The sequence below is a fragment of the Colletotrichum acutatum genome (genome assembly GCF_030867785.1).
Source record: "Colletotrichum acutatum strain CBS 112980 chromosome Unknown BDZ83scaffold_45, whole genome shotgun sequence".
In the NCBI taxonomy this organism is placed as follows: domain Eukaryota; kingdom Fungi; phylum Ascomycota; class Sordariomycetes; order Glomerellales; family Glomerellaceae; genus Colletotrichum; species Colletotrichum acutatum.
This window is the reverse complement of record NW_026849039.1, coordinates 140,770-154,894: the sequence shown is the minus strand read 5'-3', so window position 1 is coordinate 154,894 and position 14,125 is coordinate 140,770. Positions and strand designations below refer to the sequence as shown.

Sequence of the window (14,125 nt, the reverse complement as noted above, 5' to 3'; positions counted from 1 at the left end):
GAGATCCCATTTTAAGCCTCAATAATATGCCTGATATTTTGATAACGTTAGCAAGCTGGCTCTGACCAAGCTACATTCAGTATCAAGTGCTCAGTCCGAATGGATTCTACAAACCCAGCAGAGCAACATTTCTATTGAGACCCTACATCTACTCTCAAACGGAATTCTCCACCACTATAGACACCTTCTAATCATCCAATCTCGTCCGGAACCAGATCCGGGCATCCCCCCGGTCCACCTCCGAACTGCGTCTATCAAACTTACACCTCCTCGGCTACGAACCCGACTGTTCTCATGACGACAGCAAAGACTAACAAGGTACTTCAAGATTGAGAGAAGGAGTTCCAACTAAGAGCTGGAACTCCGAAACCCCAGACATACCCCGAGGATATATCGAAGAAGGGTTCGGGTGGCATGCGTTAGCCGCAAAGAACATCCCGGACTCCACACGAAGTATCCCCGAGAAACATCATCCCGCTTCTTCCCCGCGTTTTCCATTACCCCGGCAAGCCCCGGGTTCCTCCACCTCATCCGTAGTCTAGTATAGACTGAATATTGTTGTGCAGAGTAATGTTCCCATGTACATCTCGCAAAGGAGCTACAGCCTGAAACTGACGCGATTCACCATCGATGCAAGTTGGCAGAGCGGGGGACGGGGGGCATGCGGCATCCGCACCAATCCATCAGCCTTACCCGTCCCCTCAATCTACAATACAACATGGCGAAGATCACCATAGGTCTGATCTCATAAGCGCCTCGCGTATAAGCTCCAACAGTCGGACAAGAGAGGGATACCGCGTCAAACCGGGGCTCAAACTTCATGATCCATGGACTTCACCCTTTAAGACGACAGATCCACCATTTCCCTCAGAATATCTTATCAAAATCTTTGGCAAAAAATAGATCAAATGGTAAAAACTCTACCTCAGAGTCTGCTATGCGGTGAAGATAAGAAAACAACAAAAATAAGCTGATAATGGCGTGTTTTTTGCCCCCCATCCGCGGCTCCATCCGCTCCAATGCGCGATGTTCGGTTCAGTCCGCAGAGATCCGTCCAAACATCTGTCCACCACTCCGGCCGTCCTGATCTAGATCCTTGGCCGTCCTTGAATTCTCTCGTTTAGATTTGGTGGGTCAATCTACGCTGGTAGCGGGATTGAAGAAAAGAGCTGGATGGGGGAGTGCCGATTTATTCTGTCTTTTCTTACAACCAACTTTGATATTCCAATTCCTTTACATCAACCAACCGAAAGGTCAGAAATCGCTTTTGGCAACCAGCACCGTTTTGTTGCTCTATCGTCTCCAATATACGTAAGATGAATGTCTCAGAAAACTATACAGCCATATCATACCCTAGATTCATAAAGTATTTCCTGTCCGTAAGTTGACCTTACATAATGGCTCTCGCCAACCTCACTCACCTTCATTCCTTCTGGCGGTTCACACTTGACCTTCAAATATGAGGTAAGCAATTCTTAGTCATCACATCCCATCCCCCCCCCCCCCCCCGAAAAGGACCTGCAAAATTCCATCCAATCATGTCCCTTTCTTTTCCACCATTTCCGTGCAACCCACTTTCTATTCAAGCCACAGGCTACAGCCCCTTTACTACGTAGCACTGTAATAGCAGCAGCAAGCTAGTACAGAGGCGCCCGTTGCGAGTCCCCGTCCCGTCCGATTAAGGTGTGCGGGAGTGTCCCAGACAGTGTGCCAGCGTAGAGTGCACGTCCAGTCCGCGCCCGCGAAATTTCGGAGCGCCGCAGCAGCACCAGTGTCTGTCTGCAGAGGGAGGAAGGAGCTTTGGTCATCGCCTCTGCCTCTCAACAATTTCGCGATCCAAACCTGGAAAACTGTCCGCCGCCGCCTCTTCCACTCTCCGACCAACCTCTTGCCAATTGCCCCGTCACGATAATCCCTTTCCAAACCACAAATCACCAGATTCAAAATGGCTGCTATTGTCAAGGCGATCAACGCAAAGATCAGGTCCAACCCTGTGTCGGACTATGTCTGCTCTACCCGTACGTTTGTGCCCGCGCAATTTTTTCCTCTCGCGGCTCCGTTGTCCGGAGTTAGCGGGGATTATCCCACACAGCAAATGGGAAAAGGGAGCTTGCTTGAAGCTATCACCAGCTATCGCATCGCATTCTCGAGTCCCGGACAATCATTGATGAAGCTTGTTTGATCGAAATCGTCGCGATTGGCGTGCCGGACCGCCCCCCTCCAGGCCCCCGGCGCTTACGGACTACGATACTCCGGTGCCGGCCGCTCACGATAGCTTCGAGATGGACTCTGGATAGTAAGCTAACCCGTCACGCACCGCAGACTTCTGGGGCCCCGTCTCCAACTTCGGTATCCCTCTGGCCGCTGTCATGGACACCCAAAAGTCTCCCGACCTGTACGTCGAATCCCTCCTCTCCCCGCCATCCGCATCCTCGGACAAGATAAGATGCTGATACACCATTCCCTTTTTCGTAGGATTTCCGGCCAGATGACGGGTGCTCTCTGCATCTACTCTGCCACCTTCATGCGCTACTCCCTTGCCGTCTCGCCCAAGAACTACCTCCTCTTCATGTGCCACTTCATCAACGAGGGCGCCCAGCTTACCCAGGGATACCGTTATATGCAGTACAACTACTGGGGAGGAAAGGAGGCTTCCGCAACCAAGGATGCGTTCGAGACTGTCCAGAAGAAGGCTGATGCCATCGAGGCTAAGGTCGAGACCAAGGTCAAGGAGGCTGTTGGCAAATAAATGCGTACCCTCACTCGAGGAGAGGGAGAAGCTTGGAAAGGGGCCGATGTGAGGCAGCAGACACTTGCTGGCTGGGTGTGGAAAGGCCCTCGCCAACATAATGATGACGCAGAGGAGAGGTTCGAGTTTGATGTGAAAAGAGCGCCGAGAGCCTGTTACGAGTCCACGGCTGTGTTGAGGCCTTGACAGGAGAGAATCCCCGTCGACAGCACAGCACAGCATAGCGTGGCATAATGTGGCAATGCCCAGCCGCGGCGGACGGTAGCTGGCGGTTCTGTACCATCACCTTGCATTGTTGTTTTTCTTTTCGGAAACGGACCCTGATTCCCCGGGGAAACACTCGGGGACGAGCCTCTTCATTGCGGCCCGCAAAGTCGTAGAATAGAACAGCGAACTGTTTCTGGAACCCGGCAAGTGTGGCAGCTCTGAATCGTGAAAAGTCAAAGTGAAGTTCTTGGCAGCAAAGGGTCAAGGACCGCAAGCCAAGCAAGCAACCTGGACTAAGCTACTACCACATGGACCTGAATAAGGTGGGTAGCAGTAATGGCGAGCCGCAGGCGAATGAAATTGGGCACGGAGGCTGTCGTCGTCTTGACGGTGCTTTGACTGTGGACCAGCGGTTCTCGGGGCCTTGACCCGAACTCTCAAAGTTCTCACAACTAAAAAAAAAAAAAAAAAAAAAAAGGAAAGCAAAAAAAGGTCCCGTTGGCTTCTTCTTCCGCGCATCAAGGATCCAGATCAACCGCTCTTCTGGGCCTCAGTTGACGGCCCTGACGGACGGAGCGGAGCGGAGCCCTCCTATTTCGGGCGAATCGCGCATGGTTTCAAGGGCCGGGGCCGGAGACAGTACAGGGTGAGCTAAATTCGATGAGTCAAAAAATAGGGTGTCGTCTCATCTCCTCTCTGGACCAAAAAGCCGCGAGAGTCGTGGACACCGTATGCGGCACCACCATGGCATGGTGGCATGGTGACATGGTGGCCCTCTCCGAAACTGCGAGAGCACCGACATGATGACCCCCACTCCCCTCCCTCGCTGCTGGCACTTGAAGTCTTGGACAGGCCACAGATCTCGCCGGACGGCCGGCCGAGTGCAGATCCATCTTCGCTTTTGGGACCGCGCATGTGCTGAAGTCCGGCGTTATTAATCGTGGGGTGCATGGCGGGTACGCAGACGGCGTATGCCTCAAATAACCTGTGATATCCGGACGTGGAAGAGTCACACAGAGGCCGATCACGCAAGCTGGCAGACCCTTTCCTGCTGAAGAAGGAAAGGGGGGGCCAGCCAGGCGAAATAAATGTCGCAGCATGTCATGAAGCCATCGCTAATTGCTATTACCATCGTCATCAACGCGCCGGTCTGGTGGCGGACTGAAGATACGCCGTGGGTAGACGTGCGCAGTTTCTTTTACCAAGAAGCTTGAATGCTCAAATGCCGGACCAGCCGAGGTCGGAGTATCCAGATCTGGGTTGAGAGTCATCCTCATCTCATGGTGGGCTTGTTTTCCAATTTTGATGTCAAATTTTCTCGCTCCTTCGCGCTTTGCGGCCTTGCCAACGCCGCTTGGGTGCTTGCGCGATCTGGAGGGGACAAAAAGAGGAAACGGAAAGAAAAAAATAGCCTTGTTGCAGATGGGGGGCCAAGAGTCTTGGATCGTAGGTTACCCAGTAGTCCGGGCTTAGCTGCGTAGGATAATCTGGCCGAGTCGCCCTTGAACTTGCAGCGCGAGTGAGATCCAGCATGGCACCTTGGCGGTGTGATGAGTCGAGAATCAGATGGCTGATGCGAAGACTTGCATCTATACTGGTTTGATGTTTCCAACCTCCCCGTCGCAGTGTCTTTTTCAAAGACGTCGTAAAGTCGATCCGAACGTGGTCTAGGAATCTAGGACAGCCCAGATAACTCATGTAACCAATGATGCGAGATTGAAGTTGGTAGTGGGATAGATCTGACTAGTGGACCGGGAATAACGCTCAAGCATTTTATGGAGATGCGTGGTTTTGTCAAGATTGAGAAGAACCTGGAGGGTCTGGGGGTGTGGTGCGCTTCCATACTCCCCGTGTGGCTTCATGCGTATTGCTGGCCTGTTGCACATGTGGTGATGTCCATCTACCTAATTGAAGAATAGAAAGTGTGGGCGGAGGTTGGTCGGCGGGTAGGTGGGATAGCCAGACCGGGCCAAGGTCGGCGTGGCCTGCCTTGCCATCGTTTCTGGGCACGCAGCCGTGACCCGTCAAGCCGCCGCCATGTCCCTCGGGGCAAGAAACCGAGGTCGACGATATCTTCGGTCTGCTTTGCTCTCTCGTTGCCGTAGGCTGTAGGCGGTACCTAGCACACGCCTCGGGAACAATGACAAAGGGGTACGAGTACAGCATGACGCGCCGGACGGATGAACCCTGTGAAAGTCACCCCGCATTCTGCAATGGATTGGACCGCGGGGCAGAAAGGGCGAAAAAGGTCAGGGACGAGTCGACGAGCAGGTGAAAGATTATCCATCAGAGGGCTGATATCGCGTCGAGTTGTCCCGAAGCAAAAAGAGAGTAGCCGGTAGTTGTGGTGATTTGGTGGCAGTGGTGCTGGTTTCAAGAGGCGGACGCCCGAAGGACACGGCGCAAAGCCGTGTTATCCTCGGCTTCGGCAGTCAAGAGGCCCGGAAGACCCATGTAGCTGTTCTCGTGAAGCCGTGAAGTGCTCGTGGCATCGCGAAGTTCGCCGAATGTTTTGCTTTTTTTTCGGGAATTGACGAGTTGATGTGACATGGTAAGGTAGGTAGACGGCAACTTGGGGTAAGGTGACTTACAAGGTACCTGATGGTGGTGGAAGGGAAGCCGAGAGCACTGAGGAAAGAAAGAGTAAGGTGCAACGCTGTCGGTCTGCCTGCCGCCAGTTGCTCATGGTAATTGCGGTCTTGCCTTGTGACAGGCGCCACCATCTGTACCTACCTAAGGTAGGAAAAAGATGGGAAAGAGAGAGGTACAAGGTACATTTCACTCCTCGGGGCGAGGTGCTTTCCGTATAGATGCTCATTGAATTGGCAGGCCCAGTGTTGTTAACTTGCATTTGTTTGCGCTGGATACTGCCGGTGCCAACCCGTCTTGCTTCTTTAGCTCTCGTAACGAGCAATTGCCTTTTTTTTTTATTTTTAACTTGTATCGTTGGGCATTGCCTGTTTTGCTGTTTCCCATGTTGCCCATAGACAGTCAGTACCTTATGCACTTGTCATGCTGGTAATGTCACTAATCCCGTCCTGGAGTTGTCACCTCGAGAAACCGTTAGTCAACCGGAGGAAAGCTGTTTGTATCGGCAGGCTCTGGTTGGTCAATTCCTTCTGGTCTAGCGGTGTTTTGCGACCCCGCCAATCTTTCTTTACTTTTAGAATATTGATTTATTTTCTGTTACGGCTGGCTGCATTCTTCAGGTCCAGGCCTGGTGTTTGAGAGTCTCGATAGACGCCTCTCGTGGGGTTTCTCTGGTTCTGCCATGTCCACTATGAGGCTGTCCCGTATTCTAAAGATAACAGTGTTTCTTTGGGGGTCGTTTCTGTTGATGGTAGATCTCTTGGCTATCCTCACCAATCGTCTCAGGAGCTGCGGTCAAGGCGCCGGCGGGCTGGAGACGACCTACCTAGTAATAATCGGGGACGGAGGCTGGAGCCGGTGGAAACAGATCTCGGTCAGGGATGGGCGGGGATTGGGGGGTCTTGCTACTATTCTCAGGGCAGCCGTCATTCTCTTCAGACTTTCACGGCGTTTCTCTCGCGGGGGCATTGCAGAGCCAAGAGGTATCAGCATCTCAGGTTGGTCTCCCAGACTCCCATGGACGTTTCCTACGCATTATGGATACTGGATACGGGTATTTGTCGCACCTTGATCCTTGGCAGGTTTTCGGGCCTTTCCATCAACTTTCCTCTTGTGAAGATGGAGTTATCAAGTTGAAGACATTTGAAAATGGAACCGTGGTGACATTGCTCTGCATCCGTCGCAACCTAATGCCAAGGACGGCAGCAAGGCGAGGCGGTGGACTGCAGACATCCCAAGTGCGAGGATCAGCCATGCCATGCCGCCGTTGTCGTCAGTCAGGTGGGACGTGGGAGATGAATGTCGAGAAGCCGAATCCCGGGGATACATTCCATTGCTTGTTATGGCATGTCATTTTTTCGGTCGAGTCATCGTCTTGGGGGTTGATTGGCATATTGTGTACCTAATAGAATTCGGGGGTGACTTTTTTCGGTCTCTTTCTTCTCTCTCTGGACTCTGGACGCTCCTTCTTTTTTTTTTTCTTGTCCTTCTTGCCGCGACAAAGCGGCTGTTTGAGTAGTGCAGCTTACATCGCAGAGTGGCCTAAGCTCCTGTCCTAGACAGGGCAGCTACCATCGAGGAGTGTCAGTGGACGAGGGGGCAGGAAGGGAAGGGGGGGAAACTACCTTCCATCACCTAAGGTAGGTAAGGTAAGGTAGGTATTCAGGTATGGATGTACCTTGTACCTCGGTACCTTTGTACATGTTCCGCGGTCTCACCCCTCCCCCTCTTCTTCCCCTCCATCCATCCATCCATCCCACCACCATCCTCTGCTCCGTCTGAGCCAAATCTTCACCGTCCCGGCGGCGTCTGCAACGCGTCCTCCTTGCATCTCTGGTTGTGAATTGCAGTCATGGATGTACACTGGTACATACGACCCTCGAGAAATGCTTTACTTTGGCGCTAGCAGCTGGAGACAAGGTCCCCTCCTTCATGACACCGAGGGGTGGATAAGTCCCTCGCTCTCCGTCTCTTGTCTTGTCACTCAATCCCAGCTCCAGCCGCCAGCCTCCAGCCTCCAGCCTCCAGTTACGCATCGTCGTCGCGGGTTGCCTGCCGTTGAGCAAGTCACTCCGGCCATCTGTAACACCAAGATTGGCTTGGTCTGAACTGTGACTGAGGGTGGACGGTGGACATGGGCGGATGGATCTGGCCTGGCCTGGTCTGGTCTATCTCTGTTCTCTGTCTGTCATTATTCAGTCTAAGCTGGGGTGTACCTACTAATCACAGATCATGGCCCGTTAGGCACTCTGGACGAAAGAATGTTTGCCAGGGCCTGTCTACCTTACCATGAGACTGTGACTACTGCTACACCTCAGTCTACACGAAGTATCTACTTACAGCCGAAGCACAACAGAGTTGTGAAGACGGGGGGAGCCAGCCCATCCATTGATACATGTATCGAGCGAGCCCTGACACGGCTACAAGCTCCCAGCTTCCAAAATACAATAAATCCTGTCGTCCCTCAAGCTTCCAGTTCATCCCGTCCTTCCTCTCTTCCTCTTCTCGTCCTCCGTGCTTCCACCTCTTTTGCTGGCTCTCTACAATACCTAGTTGCTGTCAGCTGCTTTGCTTCGTTGTTTGTGCTCCTCCAAAAGATACCACTCAACAACTATCCGTACCTACTCGCATCCACCACCGTCATACCCCCCCACCACCGACACCCACTTTCTGTCCCTCTCGGTCGGACGGGTGTTAATAGAGTAGAGCTGTGCTCGCCTGTCATTGAAGCTCCTCCCTACTCTCTCTCTCTCTCCCCGGTAGAGAAGACAAGCAGCAGCTCCCCCGCCAGAGCTACCCCTCGGCTCTTAATCTTCACCTCTCGTGTCGAATCGATACCCCCTCGGCTCAACTTCCGCAGCCCACACACCACCGCAAACCACAAACCAGCAGTCACAGCAGCACAAGCAACAACCACAGTTGCGCGCTTCAAACTTCGGTCTTCGGCTCATTCAGTCCCCCCTGGCCTTGTACCCGCGCCGCCGCATCCTGCTGCGCCTGATCTGCACCTGAGGAGAAAAAAAAGCCAGGCGGCAGAAGTCCAAACCCAGCGGCACGTCCGAACCGGCCCTGGACCCAGACCTAGACCGGCTTAAAGCTTGGGAGACCTGGGAGATAACCCCACCAACCCAAACCAAAGTTACGCAGACCAAACCACCCCGCCAACCGACACCCCGACGCAATTGTCTCGCAACTGAGACCTCAACAGCTTCCCCTGCTCCTCGGTCCATTCAAATACGGGCCGTCGTAGCTTCTGAATCCGTTCGGTCTTCTCCTCCTTCTTCCTGTCCTCTCCCTTCACACACACATAACCGCCCAGTATGGCTCAAACACAGGTCACCTTCAACGATGTCTTCGAGGACGGCGACGTTGAGGAGGTCCAGAAGGACCCCCAGACCATCCACCACATCCGGGCCAACTCGAGCATCATGCACCTGAAGAAGATCTTGGGTGAGTCGCAGCTTTCTCGAGAAGAGGCCATTGGGTTCTCCTCTCCATGGCTTCTCCCGCTGTTAGATCTGGATCCAAGAACTGTGCTGACCCGTTGTCTTTTACCCCTCTACAGTGGCCAACCGTGGTGAAATTCGTAAGTGCTTCCTTCCAGCCCGGCTCCTGACTCACGCAAGCTAACCACCACCACCTTCTAGCCATTCGTGTATGTTGGTTCTTGTTCCAGTTCAGGTAGTGCTTCAGAAACAGTGATGCTCACGTTGGAATGTGTCTAGATCTTCAGAACAGTACGTTACCCAACTTCTTCCAACTAACACGGCCGTCCTGGCGCTAGAAGACCCAGCGCTGACTCTCTACAGGCCCACGAGCTTTCGCTGCACACCATCGCAGTCTTCAGGTACAGCGCACCACCTGGGCAACCCCCGAGCTCTACATACTAACTCCCTGACAGTTATGAGGACCGTCTCTCCATGCACAGACAGAGTAAGTCCGCATCTTACCTCTGGACATTTCCCCAAACACCCTCCTAATCCGTGTTCCACAGAGGCCGATGAGGCATACGTCATTGGCAAGCGTGGCCAGTACACCCCGGTCGGTGCTTATCTCGCTGGAGACGAGATTATCAAGATTGCCGTCGAGCACGGCGCGCAAATGATCCATCCTGGTAAGGAGACGCATCTTCTCTAGATCTTGAGGTCAAGACACTAACACACCGCCAAAAGGTTATGGTTTCCTCTCAGAAAACGCCGAGTTCGCTCGCAACGTCGAGAAGGCCGGTCTGATCGTGAGACATCCCACTAAAAACTCCCCCTAAAATCTGATAACACTACTGACTCGGTGTGCCCTCTTAGTTTGTTGGTCCCTCTGCCGATGTCATTGACTCGCTCGGTGACAAGGTCTCTGCCCGAACCCTCGCTATCGCTGCCGGTGTCCCCGTCGTTCCCGGTACCGAAGGCGCCGTCGCCACCTTTGAGGAGGTCAAGAGCTTCACCGATCAATATGGTTTCCCCATCATCATCAAGGCTGCCTACGGCGGTGGTGGTCGTGGTATGCGTGTCGTCCGCGACCAGGAGACCCTGAAGGAGAACTTCGAGAGAGCCACCTCCGAGGCCAAGTCTGCCTTCGGCAACGGCACAGTCTTTGTCGAGAGATTCTTGGACAAGCCCAAGCACATTGAGGTCCAGCTTCTCGGTGACAACCACGGCAACATTGTCCACCTGTACGAGCGTGACTGCTCCGTCCAGCGTCGTCACCAGAAGGTCGTCGAGATCGCCCCCGCCAAGGACCTTCCCTCCGACGTCCGCGATGCCATTCTCAACGACGCCGTCAAGCTGGCCAAGTCGGTCAACTACCGCAACGCCGGTACCGCCGAGTTCTTGGTCGACCAGCAGAACAGATACTACTTCATCGAGATCAACCCCCGTATCCAGGTCGAGCACACCATTACGGAAGAGATCACGGGTATCGATATCGTGGCAGCCCAGATCCAGATCGCTGCCGGTGCCACCTTGCAGCAGCTTGGTCTGACCCAGGACCGCATCTCCACCAGAGGTTTCGCCATTCAGTGCAGAATCACCACCGAGGACCCTGCCAAGGGTTTCCAGCCTGACACCGGAAAGATTGAAGTCTACCGGTCTGCCGGTGGTAATGGTGTCCGTCTCGACGGTGGTAACGGTTTCGCCGGTGCCGTCATTACCCCCTACTACGATTCCATGTTGGTCAAGTGCACTTGCCACGGTTCCACCTACGAAATTGCTAGGAGAAAGGTCCTCCGTGCTCTTGTCGAATTCCGTATTCGCGGCGTCAAGACCAACATTCCTTTCCTCGCCTCCCTCCTTACCCACCCTACATTCATTGACGGCAACTGCTGGACCACCTTCATCGACGACACTCCTCAGCTGTTCGACCTCATTGGCAGCCAGAACCGTGCTCAGAAGCTTCTTGCCTACCTCGGTGACGTCGCCGTCAACGGAAGCAGCATCAAGGGCCAGATTGGCGAGCCCAAGTTCAAGGGCGACATCATCCTTCCCGAGCTCCTCAATGAGGATGGCTCCAAGATCGACGTCTCCACGACCTGCACAAAGGGCTGGAGACAGATCATCACCGAGCAGGGCCCCAAGGCCTTCGCCAAGGCTGTCCGCGAGTACAAGGGAACGCTGCTCATGGACACCACATGGCGTGATGCCCATCAGTCTCTGCTGGCCACCCGTGTCCGTACCGTCGACTTGCTCAACATTGCCAAGGAGACTAGCCACGGTCTGAGCAACCTGTACTCTCTGGAATGCTGGGGTGGTGCCACCTTTGATGTTGCCTACCGCTTCCTCTACGAGGACCCCTGGGACCGTCTTCGCCGCATGAGAAAGGCAGTTCCCAACATTCCCTTCCAGATGCTTCTCCGTGGTGCCAACGGTGTTGCGTACTCATCGCTTCCCGATAACGCCATCGACCACTTTGTCGAGCATGCTAAGAAGAACGGTGTCGATATCTTCCGTGTCTTCGACGCCCTGAACGACATCGACCAGCTCGAGGTCGGTATCAAGGCCGTCCACAAGGCCGGTGGTGTTGTTGAGGGTACCGTGTGTATCAGTGGCGACTGCAAGTGTTCCCTTTCTTTAACTGTCGTCATGAGTTATGTCCCTTTTGCTAACAAATATCATAGTGTTGAACCCCAAGAAGAAGTACAACCTCGAGTACTACCTCGACCTTGTCGACAAGCTCGTGGCTCTCGACATCCACGTTCTTGGTCTCAAGGATATGGCTGGTGTCTTGAAGCCGTACGCTGCCACCAAGCTGGTCGGTGCCATCCGTGCCAAGTACCCCGACCTCCCCATCCACGTCCACACCCATGACTCCGCCGGTACTGGTGTCGCGTCCATGGTTGCCTGCGCCAAGGCTGGTGCTGACGCTGTCGATGCTGCCACCGACAGCTTGTCCGGCATGACCTCTCAGCCGAGTATCAACGCCATCATTGCCTCTCTCGAGGGCAGTGAGCACGACACTGGCCTGAACCCGGCTCACGTCCGTGCTTTGGACTTCTACTGGTCCCAGCTGCGTCTTCTCTACTCTCCCTTCGAGGCCCACCTCAGCGGTCCCGACCCCGAGGTGTACGAGCACGAGATCCCCGGTGGTCAGCTCACCAACATGATGTTCCAGGCTTCCCAGCTTGGTCTCGGTACCCAGTGGGCCGAGACCAAGAAGGCCTACGAGCACGCCAACGACCTCCTTGGCGATATTGTCAAGGTCACTCCTACCTCCAAGGTTGTCGGTGACCTTGCCCAGTTCATGGTCTCCAACAAGCTGTCCGCTGAGGACGTCAAGGCTCGCGCCAGCGAGCTTGACTTCCCCGGCTCTGTCCTCGAGTTCCTCGAGGGTCTCATGGGTCAGCCGTACGGAGGATTCCCCGAACCTCTGCGTTCCGACGCCCTCCGCGGCCGCAGAAAGCTGGACAAGCGCCCCGGTCTGTTCCTCGAGCCTGTCGACTTCGCCAAGGTCAAGCGCGATCTCCACAAGAAGTTTGGTGGCCCCATCACGGAGTGCGACATTGCCGCGTACGTCATGTACCCCAAGGTCTTTGAGGACTACAAGAAGTTCATCCAGAAGTACGGCGATCTCTCCGTCCTGCCGACAAAGTACTTCCTGTCTCGTCCCGAGATTGGCGAGGAGTTCCACGTAGAGCTTGAGAAGGGCAAGGTTCTTATCCTCAAGCTCTTGGCCATTGGTCCTCTCAGTGAGAACACTGGCCAGCGCGAGGTGTTCTACGAGATGAACGGCGAGGTCAGACAGGTTACTGTCGACGACAACAAGGCCTCAGTTGAGAACGTCAGCCGTCCCAAGGCCGATGCCTCCGACTCTAGCCAAGTCGGTGCTCCTATGGCCGGTGTGCTCGTTGAGCTCCGTGTCAAGGAGGGATCTGATGTCAAGAAGGGTGACCCCATTGCTGTTCTCAGCGCCATGAAGATGGTAAGTTTTACTCTACATATAGGTACCATCTTACCCTGTTTACTAACATACAACTTAGGAAATGGTCATTTCCGCCCCGCACAACGGCAAGGTGTCAACCCTCCAAGTCAAGGAGGGCGACTCAGTCGACGGCTCCGACCTGGTGTGCAGAATTGTCAAGGCTTAAATGGGATAGGGGGAACCTGGCTGGGTTACGGCAGAGCGGCAACTTTCTTTGAGGTCTTTATTTATGATTCCAAATATTTAGCGAGAAAACCAAACAGGCATGGAATTCGACATGACAAAAATGTCTGGGGCGCGATGAACGGTTTATATTGATAGTTTGAATTGAAGTACATTATAAAACCAGTGTCGCCTCTGTGCCTAGTGTCGTCTCTCTGTATAGAGTCGTCTCTATGCCTAGTGCTTTCGTCGTCTGTGGCAGCATCGCGGCCCCTCGTCTCCCTGACATTATCCTAAACGGAACACACCATGGATGCATGCCCTTTACTGTACTATTTGAAGACTCTTTAATAGATAATGCGGATTCTAGTATATAGAAGCTATTACCTAAAGTTTAATATTTTAGACAATGCTATTTATAAGGACGGCCGAATAAGCGAACGATGTAGTCCCTTTCCCTTTTAATATATTAAAGTAGTAATGTGTAGCAACTGTGAGATGAGAGTTCGACGAGAATAAGTTAACAATCTTAATTAATATGCATCTGCCAATCCTTTGTACTTGGTAAGGTTGCCTCAGGTAAGCGGGGACCGCGTTGTAAGTTGTTCTAGTATTTATAAACGTTCGCTCGAGTAGTTCCTTTTGATCCTTAGTTTCCTCTAATTGCTCGTCGTCCAAGTTGATCTCCGTGTCTGCAAGGGCTAGACGGTTGAAATCTATACGAGCGATAGACCGATAGTGTCGTTTTGTATCAATGATAAGTGTAATTCTAGTATTCGAATCAAGGTCGATAAGATAGACAGTCTCCTAATAACGTTATAACTACTTGTCTCGCCTCTATTACTAGTATCGTTTATATATTAGCGAGCTGTATATTGATAACTTTTCTCGTTAATAATAGAAGCCCTTGATAAGTTATCTTACCGAAGTAGCTTCTTATTTCTCTATAGGAGGGGAGCACCTAGGTTATTTTTTAAAATTAACTTAAGCAAATATATAGGTATGATA

At 53.1% G+C, this 14,125-nt stretch overlaps 4 protein-coding genes across 4 annotated transcripts; 2 read left to right on the top strand and 2 right to left on the bottom strand.

The window, feature by feature from the left end:
* Positions 1–1,945: 1,945 nt before the first annotated feature.
* BDZ83DRAFT_752051 (uncharacterized protein) lies at positions 1,946–2,749 on the top strand (the record flags this gene model as incomplete). Its single annotated transcript, XM_060514141.1, has 3 exons — positions 1,946–2,018; positions 2,323–2,395; positions 2,476–2,749. 3 exons carry the CDS (start codon positions 1,946–1,948, stop codon positions 2,747–2,749), a joined length of 420 nt encoding a protein of 139 aa, XP_060365111.1.
* Positions 2,750–4,034: 1,285 nt separating this feature from the next.
* BDZ83DRAFT_317261 (uncharacterized protein) lies at positions 4,035–4,817 on the bottom strand. Its single transcript, XM_060502345.1, has 2 exons — positions 4,159–4,817; positions 4,035–4,078 (listed from the first exon to the last, which is right to left on the bottom strand). Exon 1 carries the CDS (start codon positions 4,652–4,654, stop codon positions 4,265–4,267), a length of 390 nt encoding a protein of 129 aa, XP_060365110.1. The 5' UTR covers positions 4,655–4,817; the 3' UTR covers positions 4,035–4,078; positions 4,159–4,264.
* A 1,122-nt stretch (positions 4,818–5,939) lies between these two features.
* On the bottom strand, positions 5,940–7,934 carry BDZ83DRAFT_730662 (uncharacterized protein; the record flags this gene model as incomplete). Its single annotated transcript, XM_060512852.1, has 3 exons — positions 5,940–6,371; positions 7,441–7,625; positions 7,886–7,934. The coding sequence occupies 3 exons, from the start codon at positions 7,932–7,934 to the stop codon at positions 6,255–6,257; spliced, it is 351 nt and encodes a 116-aa protein (XP_060365109.1). The 3' UTR covers positions 5,940–6,254.
* A 931-nt stretch (positions 7,935–8,865) lies between these two features.
* On the top strand, positions 8,866–13,121 carry BDZ83DRAFT_719472 (pyruvate carboxylase; the record flags this gene model as incomplete). Its single annotated transcript, XM_060512177.1, has 10 exons — positions 8,866–8,995; positions 9,111–9,135; positions 9,279–9,282; positions 9,355–9,392; positions 9,447–9,478; positions 9,540–9,659; positions 9,718–9,779; positions 9,847–11,596; positions 11,655–12,955; positions 13,014–13,121. The coding sequence occupies 10 exons, from the start codon at positions 8,866–8,868 to the stop codon at positions 13,119–13,121; spliced, it is 3,570 nt and encodes a 1,189-aa protein (XP_060365108.1).
* Between the last annotated feature and the right edge of the window lie 1,004 nt (positions 13,122–14,125).

Coding starts and splice junctions, on each gene's coding strand:
- BDZ83DRAFT_317261 (XM_060502345.1), bottom strand. CDS start 4,654: ATGAGTTATCTGGGCTGTCCTAGATTCCTAGACCACGTTCGGATCGAC.